Below are 27619 nucleotides of genomic sequence, written 5' to 3'. Positions count from 1 at the left end.
TTGAGAAGAGGCCGCTAAGGAGGAGAACGCAGCGTAAAGCGACGAGGTACGCAGTTAATGCGCAGCAAGGTGAAATCATTGCGCCTGCTGCCACCTCGGTTGCGAGCCACCTGGAAGTACGAGATAAATGCATTGGTCCATTGGCCTGTCCCATACAAAAAGCTGCACAGACTTCCTCTGCTCGCGTTCGTTCAATCCCCCGAGCTTGCAATCCAAACTAATGCACATCGGCGCTCTCCACGCATTTCTTGAGCGGTGTGAGGGCCGGACGCAGCTCGCTAGCGAGCGCATGCAGTGCTCCGGTGTGCGGCGAGTTGGGCGCCACGAGTGTGATGACCAGCGGCGCGTGGTTGATGTGGATCAGCACCACGTCGTCGAAGAACGCCGTGACGCTCTGCACGGCGCCAAACTTGAGCTTCCCGACCTGAAAAAAAGCTTCGTCAGCCTCCGCTCCTGAGCCTCTCAGGCTCCAACCTCCAGTATATCCTCACCTGCTCTGCCGCGCCGGCAAAGACTGTGGGCAGCACCGTCTCCGTGTACTCGTACGACAGCTCCGACTTCTCCTCCGCAGACACTGCATACAAGTTAGTATTTTCACTAAATACAGAGGAATAAGAGCTCTATTTGACTGTCCACCTTTGAGGAGGGGGACGCCCTCGGACGTGCACACTAGAATGGCCTCCAGCGCGTCGTATCTGCAGCATAAATCCACATTTTAACGTTAAGGAGTGGTTTAATGTTGTTAGTGGAAGGTCTCGTGGCACCTGCTCAGCACGTCATTGAGCTTCTCCTGGAGAATAGGACTCTGTAGTTGATGGAGAAGAAGAATATCTGGTTAGAGGGGCTCTTGTAGTCGCGTGTTGGACGCAGAGAGCGTGGCGATACCATCTCGGCGGCCGTCTCCATGGTGCTGGAACTGGGCTGGAAAATCGCGTTTGAAAAGTGATGTGAAAGTCGCCAGGGATTGGACAAAATCAGCGCACGGACGCAAGCGCAAAGAGTAGCAAAGTCTCTTCAAGTACGGGGCGATGTCGCTAGCAGCAGCTCGCCGGCGTCGTGGCAGAGAGGTGATGGAGATGTATGCCTTTCGCTTTCGCCGCTCAGTGGGCGTCAATGGCTAGTGTGGTAGAACTGCGCTAAGAGTTGAGGTGTTCAGATGCACAGCTCCAGTATTACTGTGACTTCTGTGGTGGAAGTATACTGGAAACTCTTATGCCACTAAGTCGAGCCTACACAGCGTACAACCACGGACAGTCAATTTGGAGCAAGCAATGGGTTCTGTTGTGTCTTGTAATCAACCCCTTTTCAAAACCAATTCGTTCCTTTTCAACCTCTCCATGTCATCGCCGACGTTATTATGGCAGCTTTAGTTGCGTCGGGTCAACGGCGCATGACAACCATTCATTAAAGCGGATCAGGCATTCTTTCCCACAGTCAAAAGGGACAAGAAGGAAGAAGGTGAGCGATGGCGAACCAGAAGAAGCAAAAGAAGCAGAGGACGGCGGAGACTCCCATAGTGATGGAGCATATTCAAGTGGTGACCAATGTCTGCGAGATCGAAGCCAGCAACAAGAACAAGAAACAAAACCAAAAGAGAAAAAAGCTCAAGACTCTCCACGAAGCGGGTTCCAAGCTGCCACAATTCCGCGGCGTCGACGGGTTCACGGACAGCTACGTGGCGGTGGGGCAAACCGATCCGCCCACGATCCCCGTCGAGAAACTTTTCCCGGACGGGCATTTTCCTGTTGGTGAGATTCAGGACCACCCGGGAGACTTCAACACTTTTCGCACCACAAGTGACGAAAAGCGCGCACTGGACCGTGAACAGGAAGATCTGTACGAGACACTGCGTCACGCCGCTGAGGTGCACCGCCAAGTGCGTAAGTTTGCGCAAGGTCTCATCAAACCAGGCCTCAAACTCGTCGGTCTGTGCTCGCAACTCGAAACCAAGAACCGTGAACTTGTGGTGGAGTCTGCTCTAGCTGTACGTACTTCGCTGTCCGCAGCTTCAAATACTGTCTTACCGCTCTTTTTTTCGTGCTGTAGCGGGGTATTGCATTCCCGACGGGTTGCTCGCTGAACCATGTAGCAGGACACTACACGCCCAACTCGGGCGACCAGACTGTGCTGACGTATGGCGACGTGATGAAGGTGGACTTCGGCACGCAGATTAATGGCCGCATTATCGACAGTGCGTGGACCGTGGCGTTTGATCCTCAATTTGACCCGCTCTTGGAAGCTGCTAGAGCGGCGGCAAACGCTGGGATTGCTTGTGCGGGGGTCGACGCGCGTCTGGGCGAGATCGGTGGCGAGATTCAGGAGGTGATGGAGTCGTTCGAGGTGACTATCGAGGGCAAAACGTACCCTGTCAAGTCGATTCGGAACCTAAATGGCCACTCCATCGGGGTGTACGAGACGCACGGCAGCAAGTGTGTGCCGATTGTCAAAACGAACGACCAAACCAAGATGGAGGAGGGCGAGATTTTCGCGATTGAGACGTTTGGCTCCACTGGCCGAGGGTATGTGGTTGAGGACGGCGAGTGCTCGCACTACGCCAAAGCCGCTGATGCTCCGAATGTGCCGCTGCATCTTCCTCGTGCTAAAACGCTGTTGGACCACATCACCCGCACGTTTGGCACGCTGCCGTGGTGCCGCCGATGGCTCGAGCGGGAGGACGGTGGGTCCGCTACGGTCAACCCGAAGGGTGCCAAGCAGGAGAAGTACCTCTTGGCGCTCAAGAATTTGGTGGACACGGGCATCGTCACGGCGTACCCACCGCTTGTCGACATCAGGGGCAGCTACTCGGCGCAGTACGAACACACATTCGTCCTACGCCCGACCTGCAAGGAGGTTGTGTCCCGTGGCGACGACTACTAGGGCTATGGATGGAATCGTACTGAAGCATTTCCTCATTGCCTGGATCTAAACTTCAAACATCATATCCATTGAAGAGCCCAAGTGATGGTTCGCTAACAAACTACAGCTTTTAACCCATTATTCCCCGAAGAGCGTCCTATTGGTACGTAGCCTACAGAGTCCGAGAGGGCTAATGCCTGAGCCGGCTATCACCATGCAACCCTCTCCACCTCCAGATAGGCACATGGTGACACTAGGAAACTTTTCTGCTTACGTCTTGTATAGAAGCAAACTTGGACGGTGCTCAGCCTCGTCATGCAGGTCGCGTGACGTGACACCCGTTGAGTAGCTCTCGAGCCGACGCAGCATTCTCCTCGAGCCTTACGTCCGCGCTGGGAGGTCCGCCAAGCATAGCATTTTGGATGTGGCGGGTAGCTCCTCAGCAACGAACAACGGGCTGTCGGGACTCCTTCAGCGTTCCTCTTCCCCTTCCCCTTCCTCCGCATCCTCCTCCTCGCCTCCGCAGAGGACGGCGCTTGAACGCTGGATCTTGGAGACTGGACGAGTGTGCTTGACGGAGCGAAGTGAAGAGTGAGAGCTTGCTGAGCAGCGACTCGCTGCCAGCAAAGCCTCAGGGCGTACCCAACAACACCTTCGAGAACACCGTCGAATTGAATGCAGACGCTAGGTTCATGAGAACAATGTTGAAGTGCGTGCAGGCTGCAGGACACCGCGTGCGGTTAGACTTGAAAGAGCTACACGGACAGACTTTACCAATGTCTGGACTGGGCCAGCTCTCCTCTCAAAGTGCTTTACACTTTCCTACACTTTGTGAACACGAAAGTTCATCAAACAATAGCCGACATTCATATGTCGCCTCTGGATTTCAGACTTGTCGTACCCTCTGACATTGGAGAATGGGGGGTTAAACCCGAATCAACATCCTGGCAACTACAGATGTGGATCGATGCAAGCTGTCCCAGGGCCAATGTGCGGTAATTGCGCTACATGTTGATATGCATGTACTTGAAGTATGTAGTAAACCCAAAAAGCGTCTTGCAGCCTCATGACAGGCTTAAATAGCCTACAAATTGAACTTTCTGGATGGAATGGGCTTGCGTTAGATTCGTGCTCGCATCTCACTCCATATTGTGCTCGTCTCTAATGCGACCGCAACTGTGCTGCAAATTAATTTGTCTGACCTAGCGGCAATATCCAACACTTGTCAAAATAACATCAGGCACTATGGTATGTGTTATGTGTATGAGATCATAGTCTTTCTAATATGTTACGAATCAACAATTGCTGTGGAGCAAAATCGTCTCCTTGAATTAGTAGTACCACTAGTCATTTTCAATTCAACTTGACAATACTCGAAGATACGTTTAACTGATCTCCAGGAACATTTCCTGGTGTATCGGGTAAATCTGGGTCTCAATGTCGAATGCAAGCCCCACCTGGGACCCGGGTGGAGGCTTCCAGCATATATTACGGATCGACATGAATATTCGGTGGTCTCTTTCGTATCTCTGATCTGTCTCCACGTATCGGAATAGCCACTCTAGCGCACTCGTATACCATTCTACGCCACTAATCATCGGCGTTAGGTCGAAAAGATCGTGGGCGGTGAACACTGGGTGGGTGGGGGTGAGCTGAAAAATAGATACAATTGCGTGGATAGTGCAAGCGTTCTTGCCAATTGAGTGGCACCCTAGTCGAATTTGTATCCTTACGAAGTACAGTACTAACAATGCGCTCCATGCAATACATTGGTGAAAAGAATGGTGTGGTTCAAGCTGTTGGTTAGGTGGTAACTGCGTTCAGAGTGCAAGCCATGCACATGTACTACCGCAGCATTATAAGTTGATTGCGAGTTTCCAATTGTACTCGGAGGGTAGTAAACAGTTGTGGCAAAATTGTAGTGCATGTATGATCAGCCCATGCTTCACGCATGCTTCCTATGTACTAGTACTACCGCTAAGGTACGTGTTACCGTAAGACTGTAATACATTTAGTTGTGTAAATGCATCAATGATTGACGGATATGAAGAGAATTCACGCCAAGATATCGGATGTTAATCGCATAGCGTACGTGTCGGATGTTTATCCCCCGTAACGAATGGGCTACTTGGGCTGCAACGGTATCTAACATGATCGCGGGGTCAGAACTGTTCGTGTTGGCGCAAAAGACGAAGCCCACGCTAACAACGATGAGCCCGGCTCGAGGCATCACTGTAGCTCCTATTGCAAAAACAAAATACTCAAAATCAAGAGGAAGCGGCTTCGGCGTTGGAAGACCTTAGTAGGAATCAAACAAGCAATCCTCCTGATCGCAAGATGCTTGAGATGAAGGATTTGTTTTCAGTGTGACGAGAAACCCTTCCTAATCATCTGGGGCTTATTTGCATCGTCAATGCTGATGGGTTCAATGCGAACATTCTAACGCGAATGCAAAGACTTCAACATTTTGTCCGTGTGAAGTGACCTGCCAATCACGACCGGGGGCGACCAACGGCTTTGATATCATTCACGTTTGTCGTGCTTCGACCACGCTTGGTTTCGACAGGAACGAACATTCGCTTAAGCAGTGCCGCCGAACAAAGAAGCACGTCCCCAAAATCCACTCTCTGAACACTTCAACAGGCGAAGAAACCTTCTGGAAAAAAGAACGCGGCGTTTTATTTGAGAATTGAGGATCGCGATGACAGTTGATCACCGGCCAAACAACGAGAAATTCATGAGCACTCGGTCCCGGAGCCCCCAAATGCCAAGCACCATCACATCCAAATGCAGCGGCAATCTCTTCAAAGAAGCGAAGAGTTTGAGAATGATGCTGGCAGACGAGGGTTCGTGGATACTCACTTCATTTCAATACTTGCAGCTAGGAGGTGAAGTGATGGTAAAATAAGTTTGTTATCGTCTTTTCGACGCTGCGACCCACGAAGCGATCCCTGGGACCCAGACAGCTTCTGTGAAACGAGTCGATGATGTCCAGGATATTGAAGATCTCTGCATCAAGATTCGTGAGCTTGCCGACGACCATCAACGGCCACGCAGAGACATTCTAGCGAATGTTGCACTCATGCAGATGAAGGTGCACCGGAACAGGGCGGCATATGATACAAAGCGACGGTCGATACCATTCACAGCTCACCTGAACGGGTTTAGAAAGGATGGAGTTAGTGCGCTCATTGTCGAGGAACCGCTACCACCGAGGGAAAGAGACGTCTACTACGAACTAGCAGCTGCCGACGGTGGTCTCGATTTCACAGACACTAAGCATCTTCAGTCCGTCTTACGAACTTGAACAGCATCGACGACTTCAAGAAGAACGTTTTGGACTTGAGTCGCCCGCTACTCGCCGAATATGCGCCACATCATGTAACTGTTTATCCGGACCGGGAAACGAGTGGCGCCTTGGCGGTGGATGCCAGACTTGGGACGTATGGTGCATCAGCCGCGAAGGCGCTGGTTGTGAAAGTGCCGTCGCGACCAAGTAGGCGGCTGAAATCAGTGTGGCATCAGACGGTGACACTTGACCCTGCTGCTTCCAGACTGCCGCTCGGTGAGGAAAGCCCAGTGTGGAGAATTGATCCGACTGCTATGGTTGGTTTTGGTATTTATGAGCTTTGCAAGAAGTTGTGCTTGTACTGTCGCGCTGACACTGTTAAGTTGGCCCGCTTCTTGCAAGACTAAGCAGTGCGAGGTGGTCGGACTGGGTACATTGTGGTAGCGCGTGGGTCCGGTAAATCCACGACTGCTGCTGCGTTTGCTTTGGCGCTCTCTCGCACCAGTGCATGGGTCGTCACGTGGATTCATTTCAATCGTGATGCAGTTCCGGTTTTTGTCCGCCTGGAAGGAAAACGGCGAAGCTGATAGAGCCTTACTTCAAGGTCCTGGCATTGATCATGGAAGAAGTTGGAGATACAAAGCACCACATTGTGTTTCTTGATGGCTACGTGGATGGCGAGGACGAGGATATTGACAGCAGCATAATTCGGATCTGCACTGAATGGCTCAGGCAAAAATGGGATACTCGCCGTGTCGTGGTGGTGGCTTCCATGCCATATTGCATGAAATGTGATCCAGATGAAGATGAAGAGTTGAGGATTGAAGAGCTCACACTCTCGTCGTGGGCATGGGATGAATATGTTGAGGTAATTGAAAACGAAGAGCTATTTGAAGCTGTTGAACCGAGATTGGACGCTTCAGATCAAGGAAAACCTGCTGACGCTGCTCCCCTGGACACTTGCCGTCGATCGCTTCTTCAGGCGAAATACTATTTTGCTGGTGGAAGCGCTCGGTACATGTTTCGCTATACAACTGCGGAGGTTGTGTCGTCACTGAATGAAGCTGTCACTACCCTGCTCAACATCAACTCAGCTGACGAGGAGTACAGCTCGATGTTTGTGATCGATCAACTTTACAGTGATTTATCCTTGCGTGCGGGTATTATCAGCCGATATCCTGATTCGGCCCTAGCCATGTTTGCAAGTCCTGCACTTACCAAAAGGCTTGAAATGCATAGATATCACTCGGATATTGAGGCAGACGGATGGCTTTTGGAGATGTATCTCTTCTCCCGCATACGCAACGGCGGGGTGTCTCTTTCTTACGGTGACATGACGATTCTTTGGCCACTGAGTGAATTCGTGATTGTTGATCCACGCCATCTACCTGAGCTGCCGACTAGTGGGTGGCTCAAGCCGCTGAAATTCGATCAAGGAGCCTATGATGCTGCATACATCGATAAGAAACGAAGACTTGTCTGCTTCGTGCAAGTGGCACAGACTCACCGCCACAAGTTCATATCGGATACTTCAGTACGCTCCTCGGTTCTCTACAAGATTTGGCATCATTTGAGATCAAGATACTTGAAATCTTCTTTGTCGTCGAGAAGGGAGCGCTGTCCGACTTTGAGTTTGCGAACGTGACAGCTCAGGGTCTTTTGGCAGCTTTCTGCTGGGAAGAAAACTCGGAAGTGCAAAGAGCGAGGTTGGTTGGCATCGATGGAGTCGAGAGCTGGGAGGACTTTGCCTGGTGAAAAATGCTCTTTTGGTACCAACGTCGGAATTGGGTTACATCTAGATATCGAAATTGAAATCCGATACCTCATGGCTCTCCATTATTATTCGATCCGTCGTGCCCTGGGATGACGATCAAGCACCGACAACAGGTTTTAGATAATATCCTCGCAGGCTGTTAACGACACGACAAGATTAAGCTTTGGGGTGAGCATTTTGCCTTCGGTCAAACTCCAGTGCGAGAGAAACCTTGCTAATCATTCGATGATTTTTCTTAACGGTTTGTATCTCGTAGCCTTCACGCTTGACTAGTTTCTTGCTTTCGATTCGTTGGTAGTCGTGCCAGGCTTGTTGCATCGTCAAGTTCTGGTGGGTTCGTTGCAAGTCTCCAACATCACAGCCGTAATTGTAGATCAATAATTTAAGTAGCGACACCAGGCATTTTGCTGGAGGCGAGCCCCAGTAGAACCGCAATACCATTGTTTCGGAATGCATGTCGAAACGAGGGTGGTAAAAGGCTGAGAAATCAACTCTGACTTGCTGTTAGATCTCGAGCGAAATGCCTAGTTGAAGAATTTCGCGCGTACCTGAATGTCTACTGGAGTGATTACCGACAGAGCTCTGCGTTCGAGAAGTTGATTGCTACAGAAACTGCCACGAGTGACGATGGACGGGAAATGGGTCGATACGGGTGCTGTATACTTGGATCCTCAACGACATTTTATATGATAGTTGACTGGATTTTCCATAACGACGAAGAGTTTGGGTAAATGGTTGTTTTTTCCTTGGTGGCTCGACGAGAGATGGCGTCGTGTAGCAAATTAGCTTCCACCTACAGACCATTTTCACGGTTGGGTCCAATCTGTTTACAAAACCCAAAGTTGATAAAGTTGTGCAGAAAGCTCAGAGTGAACATTCTTTGAGTCGATCGATGACGTTGAAGATAACGAATGAGTGGTGATTGTGGCTATTGATGAAGCCAGGCCCCTGCTACCGAAGGGTGCCCAAGGGGTCGTTTCTTCCACTTGCTTCGAGATCCGATTATTTGAGCAAACAGTAGCATCCGCAAGAAAATCACATTCTTCTGGTAGTAATTTTGCAGTCTTGGATGGCACGATCTCGTATGCGAATAACAAGAATAACGACCAGTTGAGCAGCTACTTCCCAGACCCAGTCCAAGGGCTGGGTGCAGGTATGCTGTAAAATTCTTCACTGTCGTTCATAAGCTAAAATAATATGTTGTTGGTCGAGACGCTTGGCACGGAAATATTGATGCGGTAACTGCTCGCATTGGGTTAGTTAAAACTGTACGCGGTGAACTAAACACGAGCAAAGCGCCACGGTGCGAGTGGCATTAAATTGCAGTTTGTGAGAGCGCAAGCGTTCATGAGCGCACTGATTTGAAGTCGAAGAGGCAAAGTAGACCTAATACGGACTTTGAAAATGGTTTAAAGTGGCAAAGTACCAGGGAGCTGGTTGAAGCCGCAGAAATAAACCAAGGGAGAGATACGATACCATCCACAGTACTGGATAGCACCAAATTGTTGAAAAACGCAAGCCTCTCTCTCTCTTTGTAGTTGCTATCACTTTTAGCATTTCCGCCATTTCCACTCTGAGTAGCCTTCATCTTTACGCTATAATTCTGGCGATTGTTGCGGCGGTGGATGGATCCCGGGGGTAGCAGCTCTCTTGACAAACCCACTCAACAGCAGCAATTGTAGCTTGGAACCTGGACCGCGTAGGGGTAGGTCTTAGTTCCTACAAAAACCTTAACCGCGGTCCGAACCGATCGCGAACCGCTGGGCTTCCCCCATTTTGCTTGCATTTGAGTGGCCGATAGTGCGCTGGGGTGCTACATACAAAGATCAAGTGAGGCACTTGGTTGGTCCCAAACCTCTGCGACGTCGGTCAGTGGGCATTCATTTTGCGAGAGGAAAGGTGCGTTGGGCTTGTTGAACGTCCGTCGTCTACAGGGCCCCGCCGCTTCTCCGCTCCACTGCTGCGTGTGCCTGAGTGCCTTAGCTACCGATCGGTGCCAGTTGCGGGCATCAATCCGCTCTGTGGGCGGAGAAATTGCGCGACCAAGTCATACAGGGCTCTAGGCGACGGATAAAGCGGCGAATTAGGCGATGAACTACGGGGCTGACGCGACGTTTGCTGGTTATTGCAGGGAATCATGCAGATCTTTGTGAAGACCCTGACGGGCAAGACCATCACGCTGGACGTAGAGCCGTCCGACAGCATTGACAATGTCAAGCAGAAAATCCAGGACAAGGAAGGCATTCCGCCTGACCAGCAGCGCCTGATCTTCGCCGGCAAGCAGCTCGAGGACGGCCGCACGCTCTCGGACTACAACATCCAGAAGGGTGCGTTGCAAAAGACGCAGAATGAGTGGAATTATCTTAAAATTTTCCACTTGCTGACGCTAATATTTGTGGTTTCTTGCTTCAGAGTCGACGCTGCACCTGGTGCTGCGCCTGCGTGGTGGTGCCATTGAGCCCACGCTCGCTGCCCTGGCCAAGAAGACAAACTGCGAGAAGCAGATCTGCCGCATCTGCTACGCGCGTCTCCCGCCCCGTGCCACCAACTGCCGCAAGAAAAAATGCGGCCACAGCAACCAGCTGCGCATCAAGAAGAAGCTCAAGTAAATTACTCGCTCTCTTTGGCGTTCCCTCTTCGCGGTCGGAAGTGGCACACCCCCAAAAAGAATGCACGACGCTGTTTGTGCTTGGCTTTCGACGATTAGGCTGCTGGTGTCTGTGAAGTGTCTTTACTGACCTGGTGCGGTGAACGACGACCCGCAGCTGAGAAAATCAATACACAACTGTCGTTGCGTTCGGCCCCTCTCCAACCTTTTGGTACCGACTCCATCGTCTTGTATTCTGAGCTGTTGTCTTCGTGTGTGCACAGGACATTAGAGCGCGAATGGCTCTATCTGGTTGGGCTGTCAAGCGCATTTTATTAGCACAAAAGCCTACCTTGCAGTAAGAGGTGTGCTGAGAATGTTGTTGTCTCGGCTATCGAGTCACCGACGGCATGGTCCTGTTATCAATTCAACGTTTAGCTGTTCCATGACGTGTAAGGAAGTTCAGAGCGAGACATCTAATGTTTGGCAAGCTGTGCATCTAGCCAGCAATGCCAACTTTCCTGACAAACATGGCATAAAAAGAAAATGGATAGTGGAAAACTCTCCAGGATGCTATCATGTTGAACCTCCATTCTACACTAATAACTCAGTTGTGAGCCTCCCTCCACCAGCTACAGCTTGGGTTGCTAGACACAACTTAGTTGCCCACGGCCCAGACGCGGACAATGCCGTCCGTGTAGCCCGAGAAGAGCACCGAACCGTCGGCCGACCAGGCCAGCGAGATGCAGTGCGGGGGCTGGGCGTACTTGCCCTTGGGCTCCTCGATCTCGGGCTGCAGGTCGTGCACCACGATCTTGGACTCGAGGTCCCAGATCTTAATGCCCGACGTGGTGGCCGCGCACAGCCAGTAGCGGTTGGGCGAGAAGATGAGCGCGTGGATGATGTCACCCGCGACCAGCGAGTAGAGGCGCTTGCCCTCGTTGAGGTCCCAGAGGTTGGCCGTGCCGTCCTTGCCGCCCGAGGCGCAGATGGATCCATCGGGGGACACGGTGACCGTGTTGAGGTAACCCTCGTGGCCGAACAGGTTGGTGCGCAGCTTGCAGTTGGAAAGGTTCCAGATCTTAACCACCTTGTCCCAGCCGCACGACACGATGAGCGGGTTGGCCGTCGAGGGAGAGAAGCGCACGCACGAGACCCACTCGGTGTGGCCGTCCTCCGTGATCGTGTACTTGCACTCACCCAGGGTGTTCCAGAGCTTGACCGTCTTGTCGCGCGAGCCCGAGACGATCTGGCGGTTGTCGGCGCTGAAGGCCACGGACAGAACGTCCTTGGTGTGCCCCACAAAGCGGCGCGTCGTGATGCCCGTGTTCAGGTCCCACAGACGCAGGGTGCCGTCCCACGAACCGGACAGGGCGAACTGGCCGTCCGACGAGATCACCACGTCCTCCACGTAGTGCGAGTGGCCCTGCAGGCGACGACGGGCGAAGCCGTACTCCTCGCCGTCGTTGGACAGCTGCCACACGAGCAGCGACTTGTCGCGCGAGGCCGTCAGCAGGAGGTTGGGGTTCTCGCGGGTCGTGGCGATGGCCGTCACGGCCTTGCCGTTGTGGCCGTCAAGCTCGGCGCGGGGGTAGATGCTGGTCTCGGCCATGGTGGAAAGGAGGAGAGAGATTCCAAAAGTGCGTAACACGCGGTGGTGGGGAGCTACGATAAGGCCGTTGACCACCAGTCAACGAGGGGAGCGACAGGATTGGACGAAAACGGAGCGAGTTGTGACGAATCGCGAGAGGACAACATGATCAGATTGCGCAGGAGAACTGCAACATCACATTTACCTTGTCAAGTTAGTATGTTTTGTATCGTAGGCTTACAATATTATTATATAAACTGGTATGTAAATCGTTTAACCTGTAATATTTGATCAATATAGACAGCTTATTTTTGGGGCCCATGTGCAATCCGATCGAGGGTATATACAGTAGCATGGAGCTGACCCATTACGATCTCACTAATGTTATTAATGTTATACTGTGCAGGTTGCTTCAGTGTCCTCAAGTCCCGTATCAAAGCTTACCTAGCGTTGAGCCACGAACAAATGTTCAACGCGCCGCGTGGCCAGAAGACCGAGCTGCGAATGCAGCTGCTGGAGAAGGTAGCTGAGCATTGCATGCCGTGCATGGATATCCACCTGGTGAACAAGATGGCTGGACATTGCACGCATGCTGTAGCAGCAGCGATCCGCAGTGAGCCCATGCAGTACGGGACCTAGGGTGTTTTTTTTCTTTACACTAAATTCACATTGGATTGAAATATGATTTTTTTCTCCAAAAATCAAAACGTCAAAAGTTGGTGCTGAAACGATTTTGCTTTACACTGCTGTGAATTTGGACGGGCAAAGGTGTAGTCTGCCCAGTCGATCGCGAGATATAAGGTCTTAAAGTTTGTGTATCACTTCATCTCGCCAGCACTATATCACTTGCTTTCTTCGTAGACAGATTGTCGAGGTGAAACTCGTCTTCATTCACTGACAGGTCTATGAAATCGGTCAGCATGTCGGTTTTGATGGGTTTCCTTCTTGTTAAGATCTTACCAAGTTCAGCATCTGCCAGGCGTCTTAATACGATATCCGGAACCACCACCAGCACGTGCACAGGCCCATTTCCAGCAACAGCGTCTTCCTCACCCACCTCGCCAAGTTTACTCTTAGCCAGCCCAACAGCTCGTAACATAGCGTCCGAAAAACTCAGAACCCTCTGGCACCGTCTAGCGCCTCAAGCTGCGTTAGCCACGTCCTGACAACTTTATTCGCCAGGGAGAGCTTCAGGTTCTTCGTGTCACAGGTGATCGCCGCTGGGTCCTCTTCTTGATCGTCATCTTCAACTTGAACACGATCTCGGCATCGCCAACCTCGGTGAACGCTTCACCAGCAATCTCGCCATGAGTACGGGCCGAGTCATAGCAGCTTCAGATCACTCCGACTGCGGACAAGAGCCTCCGTCTGACTGTGGACAGGGGCATTGTCCAGCACATGACAATGTTCTTGCCCTCAAAGTACGTCTCGTAGACATCGTGCTGCTTGACGGTTTCGTAAATGGAGTCTACAAATTCAGCATTGATATCCATCTTGGTGCTCCCGCGTACCTTGGCATAGTACACGAGACCTATCTCAGGAGAGACCGCACACTATAGCTGTAGATTTGCAATCTTAGAGGGAGGGAGCTTGACGACCGCTCGACCGATGAGAGCGCCCTTGCGATCGTTTACAATAGAGATTGTAATTGGTCTCATCGTAATATACAATGAAAGCTTCTTCACGTTCGTGTTTAGCAGCGCTTCACCGAACATCCTCGGCTTCTCAATGTTTGCCGCATTGTTGCATGTTTCGGGCTCGACTCTAACCTATTCAAAGCAGCAGAGAAAATAAGTTCAGTACTATCAAAAACAGTATAACTTCAATAAAACTTACCTGCTTAACCGTGTAAAGCTAGTCGCACAGCTTCTTGCTGGTTAGGGACGTGCTGACGAGTATGCCGAAGTCGTAGTGCAACATGTCCCGCATTTGAGCAAGTGTATACTAGCAGTTGTCTTCCAGATACTCCACGAGCACGTCCTCCATTTCCGGTGTGCACTTGGTGCTCGCGCCCCACCCTTCTTCTTCAGCTCAGATGTCCCTCGATCGACAATGTTGCTCCCGTAGTGGGAGGGATGTCGTTGCAGTCGGCTACAAACATCCAGTCTCTGCCGTCTAGATATGCATCCAGCACGCGAGCTCGCGCTGCAAGCGTGTATTTAGGTTCTTTCGGCGTGGTACCGACGGAGGATGTTTGCCACTAACCACCAGTTTGCCCTTCACTAAATCTACATTGGTCTGAATCCTATTTTTCTGAAATCTCTCTCTACTTTTATGGGTTACTTTAGCTACTTCACACCATTTTGCCTTACACTACTGCGAACTTGGACATGCAAAGGTGTAGTAGAAGCTTGGAATCATCGCAAAGCTCAGCGTCTTCTGTTTTAAGTGAACTAATGAATTCTTCTCTGAGTTAAGGTTCAAGATCAATACACTTACCGTATCGCAAGTGTCATATCCAGCAGCCAAATTCACGGATACTTGCCTGCATGATTATCCTGTCATATATGATAATAACATTTGCAACGGATTTGAGGAATAGTCAGACATCAAATGGGACAGATCTTCCGGACAAAAGGCCAAGGCGAAGTAGGTCTAATGGCATCACTAAATTCAGGAAGGGGGGGGGGGGGGGGGTCCAGCGAAGTCCTACAAGATAATGCTCGAGTCATGCGCATGTGACCACCCGCGTGGGTAGGGAGACATCAAATGCTCAACAAGGTTGGTATCAAACTAAACGTCGGCGTATTCAATGCTGTTAGCAACAGTCTTGGTCCTCCGTCACTTCACCCACCTTCTTATTTAGCAGTCCCAGGTTGTCTAAGCGTTCGACGACGTGGTCAATCTACAGCAAGGCTTGTGTCTTCCCTTGCCCATTGCGTAGTGAGATCGAGATAACAAAGTCTGAAGGAGCTTGCATTTCAGTCCAATTAAAGTGTCCCGGTTTGCTGTCCACTAATTTGGTGTCGGATATGACATTTGCTCTATTCTTATTGGATAATTTGACGTGTTGGATACAACAAGTTGCTGGATATGACATTTGCGATACGGTAAGCGAAAAGCTTGTGTACTCGAAACAAGCTTTGCTGAGACAAACCGATGGATTCTATGTACAAACAGCTGCTAATTGATGACTTTCAACAGTAATATTTAAAGCCTCTCCAAATACATAACGAAACGACATTTGATATCCTCTAAAATGTAGTAATTAGACGAAATGTCGGTCTCCTCGATCGTGTTCACGTTGCCTCCCGTCGTGTCCATGCCTACGACGTGCTTCGGAGGAGGCCAGGTGCTGGTATCGACTATGGCGGAGACGCGAGTTCCATGTAAGCTTTATCTTGCTTGCGCATCTTCTTGTACGCACTCAACCACTCATGCGATGTGATGGCCTGCAGGCCACCCAAAATCTTATCCCCCAAGTCTGCAGCAGACGCCAATAGATCCATGGCAATCCTGTTCTTAGCCCCTCCCCCCATATAATCTCGATCGGCTTCAACTCGGGATGGTACGGGGCGTATACAGCACCTCATGGCTGTAATGGCGGGCGAGCGTGACGACTCTGTAAGTGGTGGTGTGGGGTTTCACTTAGATCAACACTCAATAGTTAACTAGCATTTGTACACGGCAAAGAAATAGACAAACGCTTACTTGTAGAATGAGCTGCTCAAGCTGCTTTTTGGCGTAGCCCGTAATGACCACCGTCACGCCATGGTCGTGCAACCACTTCAACATGACGGTCTTTGATTTGGATCTGGACGGAACGGGATCTTCAGTGATCTTTTGGTACGCTGCACCGTCCATGTAGATGCGACACGGCCCATATTTGCACCGCAGCACCTGACAGAGTTCCTCGAGCCACTTTTCGAATAGCTCGTCGTTGAATTTGCCGTAGTAGCCCGAGCTGCCGTCGCCCTTCAAGTGCGAGGACCAGCTCCGGATCGACCCCGACACCCACTCCGCATGAAGCCCGCCATTCGTCACCATGACAGCCCCAGCACTGACGATGCAATATCGCTGTCCTGCCTCGCTTGCCACATAGCGCGATGATCCTTTCAGTATCCAGGTAAAACCAACCATATGATTCATACTGCAATAACTTTCGTCTAAATAGACTTCCGTTAGCTTAGGATACATACGTACCGGAAGATTCTTTACCTTATTGACCAGGTTACTTGTTCCTGAAAGCTACATTGGCTTTAGAGGCAGCCTTTGGATCCCGCCTTCTGCCACAAATGTCCATGTGTGTCAACTCGTCACGCATGGTCCTATTTGAAATGGCTACCCCTGTCAGATCTTTTATGGCTGTACAGATGGCTCTTGAGGTTGCCGTTTATTCCTCTCCGATATATTACGGGTTTTAAAATTATATCCGTAGTATAATCGTGATAATTTCGACTACGGACCTGGGCGGGCGACCTCTTTGGGGTACTGGACCAGCAAAGGCATCGGCACCGTGTGCGTTCTAGAGGACCACCACGCGTGTAACGGTACCCCCAAATACTCAGCTACACGCTCGCGTACGGCTCTTCCAAGGGGGTCCAGCCGTTGCTGAGATTCGACCAGGAAGTACTGGTGAGTACGCACAATCATCATCTTCTCTTGTTTTTGAGTGTGTGCCATGACAACTAGGGAAATGGCGCCGAGCTACTGATGGCAAAGAAATTATAACCCCTGCGAACTAACGATTCCTTTGGTGGTGATGCTGAGATCGTGCGCTTAGTTTCAAATGAACTACGCTAAGTTTTGTGCAAGTGATGTGTCAGTTCATCTCGCCAGTATGCTAGTCCAGTTATTTAGACTCCCGACTTGCACGAGTTTTGGAGGGGATTTTTGTCGAATTCCCACCGTATTATATCGCTCGGAAGGAATAAGTGGTGTTTTGGGCTTGATCAAGAAACTCCTGTTAACTCTTGGTGCGGAGTGCGGTGTGATAATATGGTCATCGGGTGTCGGAAAGTCGTGTGCTCCTATGCTTATTGCGTTCTATCTGGTGTGTATCAAGAAAACAAAGTGCTTGTTATACGTCGCTTGAGCGAAATTGTGAACGCCGTGATGTTTTTAGATGGCCAAGGATCATACGCACGACTAGTAAATCTCTGAGCGAAGGGTTTATTCGCTGCCCGCGCCCAAGTTAAGGGCGCAATCGTTTTTGTCGATAGTCATCAGCAAGAAGTAGTGGCTGACGAAAAAAACGGACTTCTGCCTTTTCATTTCCTTGGAACGTCGTGGTAGTTCGATGCGAAACAAGATGATGACAATTCACATGTTGTGTTTTTGCCCGTGTGGCGCGATGCTGACCTGCTGCAGTACGCGAAGTTAACCGATTGGGTGGTCGAAACTGGCTTACGCAAGACCAAGCTTTTGAAGGTAGGCAGAAACTCGTAAAGGAGCAGTACTTCTACAGCAAACCGAGGGTTGGACGGTCGTCGTCGGCACATCAGGCGAATCACGGCGTCGCGAGCACGCGCAGACCCAGACGCGTCGCTAGGTAAATCAATTGCCTTGGAAACCGCACCCACGGGTTTCCCCCAACGCAGAGGTCTTGTCGCGAGGCTTGACCGATTTAGACTTCGCCCTTGCGGGCTTAGTCTTAGACGCTTTCGCTTTCGCGAGGTGTCTTCCACGAGGGTATCTTGCCAGAGCTGACGTGGTGACGTTTGGGAATGCCCAAATGATGCGAGAGAACGCGAGCGGAAAGGTTCGGCCGCTTGTCTATGGGTTTCGACTGAGCGAGAAAAGTGTGAGAAACTTCCCGCTCGCTCCAATTGGTCGAAAAGATCGCCTCAAAGTGAGGGAGGATGTAACAAAGTTACATGAAGAGTGCCCACCACTCTTCCGAGTTGGGTACATGGTTTATCCAACACCACTAACACGTGAGTGGTGGCTCACAGCCACTCCTGCATAAGCTATAAAGGATAAAATATAGTTGACTTAGAAGTTATATTGCAGGACAATTTCTAGGCAACTATAAATATAGCAGTCTAAAATGGGCTATTTCTCTCGTTCTCTGTTGAAGCTGCACTGCTATATAATACTCGGACACATACCGTGGAACAGTTCAGGCGAATCGTTCAGTGATTGGATGATCGGTATTAGTTGGATCGGGTGTGCAAGACGGCGTGTTTGCACACGTACAACCAAGCGGATGGCAAGAAGGACAAGAGGGGGATAGCGTTTAGGAGGACAAGTAAAACACGTTTTGCTAACGTTAATCTACTCACTTCGATATTTGCCTCTGTCACACAACCCGGGGTGCCCCCCCCCCCCCCCCCCCCCCCCCCCCCCCGCGGAAAATTGTAGAATGATCGATCGAACAGATAGCTCGTGTCCTCACGCTATGTTCCGTCGTAATGAGTTCCTCCACGACGGGAGATACTAGCAGCACGTGGCTAGTTGGAAACTGAGAATATATGTGGTGAGTTAAGCTGTTGGTTGAACTATCAGCTCTCGCTGTCGACTCGACATGTTGACTTCCCTTTGAACTCCTTACCGTGATAATACAGCGTCGCGACCAGCTGGAACTCTGGAAAACTCCAGATCACTTCCCCCCTCTCTTTCGCGACGACCTGCCAGGTTGACGCGGACGCTTCGGAGTTACTGGGGGTTCTGGACGCAGTGTCTGCCACATTGACTGCGCAGTACGGCTCCGTGGACGGTCCGCTGCAAATCGATCGACGAGCGCAGGAAGGTCTTCGAAGATAATGTGGGCAGGTTCCATGACGTCTCTAGCAGATCCATGCCGACCCACTTGACCTGTATTTCCCATTGGTGCGAGTCCGCACCGAGACGACAGTCTAGCAAATCCTCCACCAGATGTCCCCCTTCGCCATGGTGAACATGGGCAATTAGGTCTTCGGTAACATCCCGGCTGGCATCAGCAAAAAACTGTAGGCGGGAAGCGTGGTGCGTCGTGATACCGAAGGGAGCGACCAAATCTTGAATGTCGAAAGTGTAATCATTGGTAGCGCTCACAATTCGCTTCGGGCCTCGCCATTGCAGGCCAGCTTATTGCCGCGCGGCACGACATTAACCGCCAATACGAAATTGCCAATTTCGAAGTGGGGGCATCTTCACACCGCGCTGCTTCTCGCGTCGCGCACGATGTTGCTCACGGCGTTTGTCACTGGCCAATACGACCGCACGATGCATCGTGTCGAGACTTGCGCGGATGTCCGCCAAATACTCGATCTGAGCCAGGCGAACATTGTGTTCTGTATGATCCCCGACCGAACCAGGTGCTAATAGTGCGTTGAGCTGCGTGGACGCGGGGAGAGCAGCGGATGCTGTGACGGGTGCGATACCATCCAGACGATCCGCGGCCATATTGTTTAAACTGTTTTGCACCAGCGACAAAAGTGTGGGCCAGTCCGAAATAGGTAATTTCATCTCACTGCTTAGAGCCTTTAAGCAGCGAAAAACCAGTCGGTTTACGACTTCAACAGTCCCATTAGCCCAATGACAGTAAGTGGTGGTGAACACCCAGCAACTTCTGCAATTTTGTGATGACTGAGTTTTTGAAGTGGCCCCCCCCCCGATCGGAAACCCAAGTGTGAACCACGCCATACCGCTTAAACCAATCCAACAGACCTCCGTACACGTCTTCCGCGGTCGCCGTCTCGCACTCGATTAACTCTACAAATCCACTCATTGCATCTTTGATGACGAGAACGTAACAGCAACCACTGGAACTTCGTGGGAGACTTAGAAAGTCGAAATGGATGGCTTCGTTTGGCTTAGTTGCGCGAAGCGTGGGTCCAAACGGACGGGGAATGCGGCCTTTGGTGGAGCTCAGGCAGTGAATGCATTGCTTGACAAATGACTCCACGTCTGCCCGCAATATGGGCCACGCGAACACAGCCGTGACAGCACCCGTCGTTGCGGCTACGCCGCGATGTCCACTTGCGCCGGCATGAGCGATTATACAAATCCTCTGCTGCATGGTGCGGGATCCACACTTTACCTTCTGAGGTTTCGTATAGCTCCGTTACGGTAGAGCGTGCCAGACCTGCCGGCTGTTGGTTCGGGTGACTCGTCAAAGCGGATTCTTGTAGCTCCTGGAGTTGTACTGCCGTAGGCCACTGAAAGTCCGGTTCCTGAAGAGGTGAGACGCGTTCGACGACAGCCAGTTGGTGCAGCCGGACAGGCGAGGCATCCGCCACATCTTGTTCATCCTGGACATCGCGGACAGATCCATTAGGTACCGGAACGGCATCGTCGCTCCGAAGCCGGAACGAATCAGATGATGCAGACGATGCACCCCAACGTGATAATAAATCGCCCCATACGTTATCATCGCCGGATACATGCTCGATTTCGTATCGAAACATCGAAAGAGCAATAGCCCAGTGTTGGAGTTTATCGGCTTGGTACCGATGCAGACCGCTGTCGGCCCCGTACGGATCAAAGATAAACGTCAAATTACGATGAGCAGTAAAGAGGCGAAATCCGTTCGGCCGAAGAAGTAAGTAGTCCAGCCGCTTGTACGTTTCGATAATAGCAAACGCCTCCTTTTCCACGGTGGACCAACGACTGGACGCTCCAGCGAATTTACCACTGAGAAAAGCCAAGGGCTCGTGCCGCTGCTCTTCTGGTGGCAAATCGGCGTCGCCAGGCGGTGTAGCGGGGCTACACATTCGGTTCACCTCCTACCTTAGTGCAACATGTACTAAGGCATACATTCAGGTGACCACCACAGGGTGGTCCACATTCATAGCAAAAGGCATATGACTGGTAGAAAGTAACACCTTTCTACCAATGAGAGTCATTCAATAGATAGGGGTTCTGCCAGCCATCCAATGGCAGAACCTCTCATTAGAAATATCAGTTTTAGGAGGAAACCCCATTTACAATCAATACAGTTCTCATTTACCACCAAAGCTTCCGTTTGGTTCTTTTATCTAGGTTTAAGTATACTTGTGGATACAAGTATACAGAACTTAAGTAAATTACTCCTACGCTTCCTCCTACACGTGCGCACACGTGTAAGCTTAAGTAGTGGGTCTAAGCAGACCCATTACACCTGGTAGCACTTTGTAGTCCGTCCAACGACCGACTAACACGTTCGTATGGAATACGAACGCGGGGCTGAGAACCTGCCCTCGGACAGTAACATGTCCGTGGGTAGCCCAAACACGTCTGCAACACATGTTGCGCGTGCAGACTGCCCCCACCTGTCGGAACCAGAGTGGGAGGCCCTCCAACGACTGTCAACAGTCATTGGGGAAGCGGCGGTAGCAACGATGTTGCGAACGCTATCACCGACGGAGCAACACGGAGTTGCTCTGGGTTTCATCGTGAAGGAACAGCGTGAAACCGCTGCTCGAACTTCGGTGTCGCCATCGGCCACACCGCGCGTGGAGTCATTAAAACTCCACGTAAGCAGCTACGTTGGAAGAGAGGGCGAACCTCTCCTCCGTTGGCTTGTCGAGGTCGACACTGCCATTACGGCTCGACGTCTCGTCGACCCGTTGTCGAAGGTTGCGTTCGCCATGTCATGTCTTGGCGGACGAGCGAGGAGTTGGGCGTACGGACGCCGACTCACAGATCCTACGTGCTTTAGCACGTACGAAGAGTTCAAGGAGGAGCTCAAACTAGCGTTTGAGCCCCCGCAAAACGAGTTCCGATCGAGGGCGGAGTTCCTCGATCTGCAACAGGGCAAGCATGACGTGCATGCTTACGCCCAAAGAGCACGGTACTTGGTCTCGAACATCGTGACCAACCCGATTGACGAGGCGACAAAGGTCGTCACGTTCATGAAGGGCCTTAGAGATGGGCCTGTGAAGACCTATCTCTTCCGAGAGTATCCAAATACTCTCGAGGCTGCAATTGCGCTTGCAATGCAAGAAGAGTTTAGCCTGCGGCAGGCTAAACTGCATGTGAACGCCCCACGGCTGATGCCACGACCGGTGGCAAGGCCGTCGGGAGGTCCCGAACCAATGGACCTCTCGAGTGCGACAGCTGCTGGTTCCCAGCAGCGTCGTGGATCAACGAATGTGCGTTGTTTCCGATGCGGAAACATCGGTCACTATGCCCGCGAGTGCACAGCACCTGTGCACGCGGCGAGGAGCCGTCGTGGCGATACTGGGTATCGTCACGGGCAATAAAAAAAACTAAAGGGACCAGCAGGCGCGGGGCGCCCTGCTGGTGATGCGATCGAGCGTGTCGACATCGGACACGCTGCAATGAAGATCGCTGCCCCCAGTGAGAGTCAATCTCACTGCAAGAAGCAAGATGACAAGCCGAACCTTGTCATCCTGAAGGTAAGCTCGAAGAGAGAGAAGTCTCTTCGTGCTCTAGTGGACTGTGGAGCGTCGAACAACTTTGTTCGACTGCAGAGCCTTCCAAGGCTTGACTTCGAGGAGGTGGAAACACCTCGAAGTCTATTGGAAGTGAGGCTAGCAACGGGTGTCGTTGTTAGAACCGAGAAGCGTATCGTACGCGTACGCTTCTCTTATCAAGAGAAGGAGTTCGTCGACGAGCTTATCGTCCTGGAACTGGACGATAAGTTCGATATGGTGTTGGGCATGCCGTGGCTTGCACGGCATGATCCGGTGATCGACTGGACGAAGCGCACGATCGTGCGCTTCGGGAGCAGCAGCAGCGCGACAGAGAGCGATGGCCCTGTCGGCGCAGCACATGCACCGCGTGGTGCATGCGGCCCTCCACTAGAGACAGCGCGGAATGCGGCTGTCTCCGGTCACCCCAAGCGAACGCCAACGACTGCGAGAGTCGTTGGGAAAAGATGTGAACCGAATCAGCAGGGCCTGGTTCAATCCGATTCGAGAGGGACTCGAAGCGTCCGGAGCGACGCGGTAGTGTCGACAGCTAATGTCGACACACAATTGGTCGAAAGACACTCCGCCGTTAGGCGTAGAGGTAAAGAAGACGCGTCGGCTCTGGGAGCCGACGCTGCAAGCAGTGCGGACGGTTGCAAACGTCCCGCACCGGAAATGCTTGCGAGCTCGCGTGCAGCCGGGCTGCACGACGAAGCGGTGCGCGATCAAGCCGGGCTTGAACGCGTGCGCCCGCGGGTAGAACCCGCCGGCGAATACAAGGAACAACTGTCCACGGCCGGGCCTGGACAAGAAGAAACTCGCGGAGCCGGGCTCCGCACGAGAAGTGAACGGCGTAAGCGATCAAAGCTGCGCAAGTCTCGGTCAGGGACCGAGACGCTACAAGCAGTGTCTGCCGGGCAGACACAGGAGTTGGAGACGACCGTCGAGACATTGAATGTCTTGACGCGTACGAGTATTGGTCTCCAATACAAGAAGATGAGGCTGAATAATCCTCCGACGTTAGCGTCGGAGTTGATGTCGCTCCCAGTCACAAGCTGGAAGCGTTTCGCTCGCGAACTGCACGATGGACGCATCGAGCAGATCTGCATCCTCTCGGACGTCGAGAGGATGACGTGTGAAGCAGAAGAGCTGAATCAGCTCATCTCTGAGGGCGCGGACGCCCTCAGCGCGAAGTCGAAGAAGGAACGCTTCGACGAGCAAGGCTGGGACTCGCTCAAGGCGAGCCCCTTTTACAAGGTCTTGCGTGAGTACAAGGATGTACTCCCGGACGACATTCCTGCGGAGTTACCGCAGGACAAGGGTGTTCAGCACGAGATTGATCTCGTGCCGGGAACGAAGTACTGCGTCACGCGACAGTGGCCACTGCCGCGTGAGCAAGTCAAGGCAATCGACGACTTCTTTGAAAGTCGTCGCAATGCAGGACAAGTGCGGGAATCGAAGTCCCCGCACAGCGCGCCTACGTTCTGTGTGAAGAAACCACAGGGCGGGTGGCGCATCGTTCATGCGTATAACAAGCTGAACGATGCGACGGTACCGGCGCAGACGCCGATACCTCGAAAAGATGTGATCATCGATTCGATGACCTCGAGTACTATCTTCAGTACTCTGGATCTGAGAGACGGGTTCTATCAGATCCTCATGCGTGAGAGTGATATCCCTCTCACAGCGGTAAGCACTCCGAGCGGCATGCTCTGGGAGTGGCTCGTGATGCCGCAGGGGCTGAAGAACGCCCCAGCGACGTTCAACAGGTGCGTCACGCACTTGTTGCGCTCGGTGCGCGACTTCGCACCGAGCTATTTCGACGACGTGTTCATTCACAGCCGGGCTGTGAATGGGAAATCGGATGTGGAGATGCATACAGAGCATCTCCGCAAGTTGCTTGAGCTCATGCGAAAGCACAAGCTCTACGCGAACCTGAAGAAGTGTATCTTCGGGGCGACCGAGATACCCGTACTTGGGTGTCTCGTGGGGAAGAACGGCGTACGCCCTGACCCAGGAAAGGTCAGAGTGATCAATGAATGGCCTACGCCTTCAAATGTAAAGGAACTGCGGCAGTTCCTTGGACTCGCCACGTACTTGTGCAAGTACGTGAGCAACTACGCGGGCAAGATTCGCCCGCTGTCGCAGCTCTTAAAGAAAGAGGCTGCATGGGAATGGACTGCTGATTGTCAGCAGGCCTTCGAAGCAGTCAAGCAGGGCTTGACTGAGGCGCCGATCTTGGCGGTGGCCGACCAAGATCGCCCATTCCACGTGGTGTGCGATGCATCCGATTTCGCGATCGGATGCGCACTGATGCAACTCGATCACGAAGGTCGTGATCGTGTGGTTTACTACCAATCGCGTCAGCTGAAGCCAGCTGAGCGCAATTACCCGGTACATGACAAGGAACTCCTTGCCATGAAGTATGCACTCGCAAAGTTTCGAGTGTATCTACTTGGGAGTAGACCATTCGTGGTCTACACCGACCACGCATCGTTGCGTACGGCGATCAAGTCGCCGCACATATCACAAAGAATGGCACGGTGGCTGTCATTCTTTGCTGAATACAACTTCCAGGTTGAGTACAAACCTGGAAGGTTGAATGTCGTGGCCGACGCGCTTTCGCGTCGACCAGATTATGCGGTGCAAGAGGCCGACGCCAACTGCGTTGGCGTCGTCAGGACGACTACACCCTCGTCGTCCTTGCTGGACGAAGTGAAGGCCGCATACGCACATGATGCGGATGCGAAGCAATTGGTGGAGTATTTCTCCACACCTTCTGACAAGTCTCGTCAGAAGCTGGCCAAACACCTTCGTGCCCGTGTACACCGTTATCGTGTACACAACGGCCTGCTGCTTTACAGCGCAGTCGACGACAACGCAGATCGCATTGTCGTGCCGGATGATCATGAGCTGAAGCTCAAGATCACGTATGAGTACCACGATGCCCCGACATCGGGACATCCTGGCCGTGAGAAGACATATTTGCTTCTCACGCGTGACTTCTATTGGAGTCACCAGTACAAGTGGGTACGCAAGTACGTTCGTGCTTGCGAGGTATGCCAGCGCGTGAAGCCTGCGCCCAACTCGCAGGCTCCGCTTCAATCACTACCGACTCCGTCGGAGTGCTGGCAGTCCATTTCAATGGACTTTGTTTTTGGTCTTCCGCAAGACAACAAGCGGAGGACTGGTATTGTGGTCTTTGTTGACCGCTTCAGCAAGATGGTGCATCTTGCTGCAGTACCAGCCGAGGTGACAGCCAAACAGACGGCATGTCTGTTTGTTGACCTGGTGTTTAGACACCATGGTATGCCACTCGACATCGTGTCGGATCGGGATCCGCGCTTTACAGCGCGATTCTGGCAAGAAGTGTTTACACTTCTTGGGACGCAGTTGTCCATGTCGACTGCGGATCACCCGCAGACCGACGGACAAACAGAGCGTGTCAACCGCGTGCTGGTTGACACCATGAAGAGCTACGCGCACTCGTTCCATCAATGGAGCGACTGCTTGCCGATGGCGGAGTTCGCCATCAACAACTCGGTGCATGTCTCGACAGGACACACACCGTTCTACGTGAATGCCATGAGGCACCCACGCGTACCGAGCGTACTCGGTGCGGTAGCTCCTTCCTTAAGTGGGGGAGGATATCCGGTTAATTCAAAACAACCGGATAAGCACGCTGATACAAGCAATGTATCAGCTGTGACGACTCGCGCACGTACTGCGCGCAGTCATGACGACAACAAGACAGTGTCTACGACGGGCATAGACACTTTAAACGACAACGAACATCACGCGCAGGCCGGGCCTGCTGCGAACAAGGAGCACGAACTGAACCAGGGGTTCAGCTCGGATGCAATGGACTTTGTCCAGCGTCGACAAGCCGTAATTCGGTTTGTCCAAGATGCAATAGCAGCTTCTGTCGATCGACAGAAGCTGAATGCCGATAACATCGGCAGGGGAAACACAAATGAATTCAAAGTTGGTTCATTAGTTCTGTTAGCTACTCAGAACCTAGCTAAACATGCAGTTTCCGATTTCGGAGCAAGCAAGCTTGCTCCGCGCTTCATTGGGCCATTCACCGTGTTGGCGAAGCATGGCAACGCGTACACACTGGACATACCGTCCAGCATGCGCTTGCACCCAACGTTTTACGTTGGGCGACTGAAGCCGTACGTGCAGCACGAGTCACCTACGTCTGGTGACTCGCCAAAGCGCTCTCGAGCGCGGCGACGCGCTTCGAGACGCCAGAGAGTCTCGTCCCGACCTCGACCTTTACGTTCGAGGTCGTCTGCGCAACCTCCGCGAGCTGAGCCTTTAACAAGCTCAGCTCCTGACGCAGAGCAGCGAACTGCGACGCTTGGAGACGCTCAACAGCCTCCAAGCGAGACTCAAAGTTTGGTTGACCAAACCCGGGGCGTCTTCCCGCCCCCCCCACCCCCGTTGCGAGACGCACGCGGGGCAACTCGCTGGATCGTCCAGCGAATTGTTGGTCATCGGAACCAGACCCAAGGTCCGGTTCATTTTCGTATTCGTTGGAGAGGATTTCCTCCCCAACACGATACGTGGGAATCACGGAATGTCCTGATGGAGGACATTCCGGAAATGGTGACGGCGTACGAAGGCCGCCACCGCCACCTCCGCCGAAGGGCGTAAAACTTGGGCGAGCGCTGTAGTCGCCTACAGCACTCGGATAAGTGCTGCGATTATCCGCAGCACTAGAAGACGCCTGCGCCTGAAAACTGGCGCGCAGGGTCTTGAGGTCGTCAGGTACACACATGGACGTGTACCCGTTGACGTCCCGCTCGGTGATGCGTACTGCTCCAGGGTAGCAGTACTCACAAGCAGTGTCATAAGGCACTGCGCAAGGAAGTCCAATACCGACTGCACCATGGTGCAGTCGTTCAAGTTTACCACGCTTCGAGAATTTCTCGTAGCGCTCCCGCGCCTGGCTAATCCGGTCGCGATAGCCAGCGGGGTTCTTGTTGAAGTTTTCAACAAAGGCACTCCAACTTTGACAAAGTGCCTGCCACTCGGGCACTTTGCTTCTGCGAGAAGTCTTCTTGCTCGCAAACCATCGGAGCTCATGGAAGAGCCCGATGTAGTAGTCGCGCCTTTGATTCGTTAACGGATCAAAGTGTACTCGCTTCGCGACGTCATCGTCAACGATGGCGTTGCACGAATACAGCGCGTACAGATTCGGTGGCGCGGTCGCACCGAATCGGCTGCCGATCTCAGACTG

The 27619-nt window shown here is 52.2% G+C and overlaps 5 protein-coding genes across 5 annotated transcripts; 2 read left to right on the top strand and 3 right to left on the bottom strand.

The window, feature by feature from the left end:
- Positions 1–217: 217 nt before the first annotated feature.
- KRP23_395 (Ragulator complex protein LAMTOR3) lies at positions 218–906 on the bottom strand (the record flags this gene model as incomplete). Its single annotated transcript, XM_067888650.1, has 5 exons — positions 218–424; positions 492–574; positions 637–695; positions 765–805; positions 886–906. 5 exons carry the CDS (start codon positions 904–906, stop codon positions 218–220), a joined length of 411 nt encoding a protein of 136 aa, XP_067750953.1.
- Positions 907–1519: 613 nt separating this feature from the next.
- Positions 1520–2877, top strand: KRP23_394 (Methionine aminopeptidase 2B; the record flags this gene model as incomplete). Its single annotated transcript, XM_067888639.1, has 2 exons — positions 1520–1984; positions 2047–2877. The coding sequence occupies 2 exons, from the start codon at positions 1520–1522 to the stop codon at positions 2875–2877; spliced, it is 1296 nt and encodes a 431-aa protein (XP_067750952.1).
- A 5953-nt stretch (positions 2878–8830) lies between these two features.
- On the top strand, positions 8831–10528 carry KRP23_393 (Ubiquitin-60S ribosomal protein L40; the record flags this gene model as incomplete). Its single annotated transcript, XM_067888628.1, has 4 exons — positions 8831–8837; positions 9793–9818; positions 10051–10246; positions 10332–10528. The coding sequence occupies 4 exons, from the start codon at positions 8831–8833 to the stop codon at positions 10526–10528; spliced, it is 426 nt and encodes a 141-aa protein (XP_067750951.1).
- Positions 10529–11164: 636 nt separating this feature from the next.
- Positions 11165–12118, bottom strand: KRP23_392 (Guanine nucleotide-binding protein subunit beta-like protein; the record flags this gene model as incomplete). Its single annotated transcript, XM_067888617.1, has 1 exon — positions 11165–12118. One exon carries the CDS (start codon positions 12116–12118, stop codon positions 11165–11167), a length of 954 nt encoding a protein of 317 aa, XP_067750950.1.
- A 3284-nt stretch (positions 12119–15402) lies between these two features.
- On the bottom strand, positions 15403–16177 carry KRP23_391 (uncharacterized protein; the record flags this gene model as incomplete). Its single annotated transcript, XM_067888606.1, has 2 exons — positions 15403–15489; positions 15749–16177. 2 exons carry the CDS (start codon positions 16175–16177, stop codon positions 15403–15405), a joined length of 516 nt encoding a protein of 171 aa, XP_067750949.1.
- Positions 16178–27619: the final 11442 nt, after the last annotated feature.

This window comes from Phytophthora ramorum (assembly GCF_020800215.1).
Source record: "Phytophthora ramorum isolate Pr-102 chromosome Unknown Phyram_PR-102_s0001, whole genome shotgun sequence".
NCBI lineage: Eukaryota > Oomycota > Peronosporomycetes > Peronosporales > Peronosporaceae > Phytophthora > Phytophthora ramorum.
This window is presented reverse-complemented; position numbering and strand designations above follow the sequence as displayed.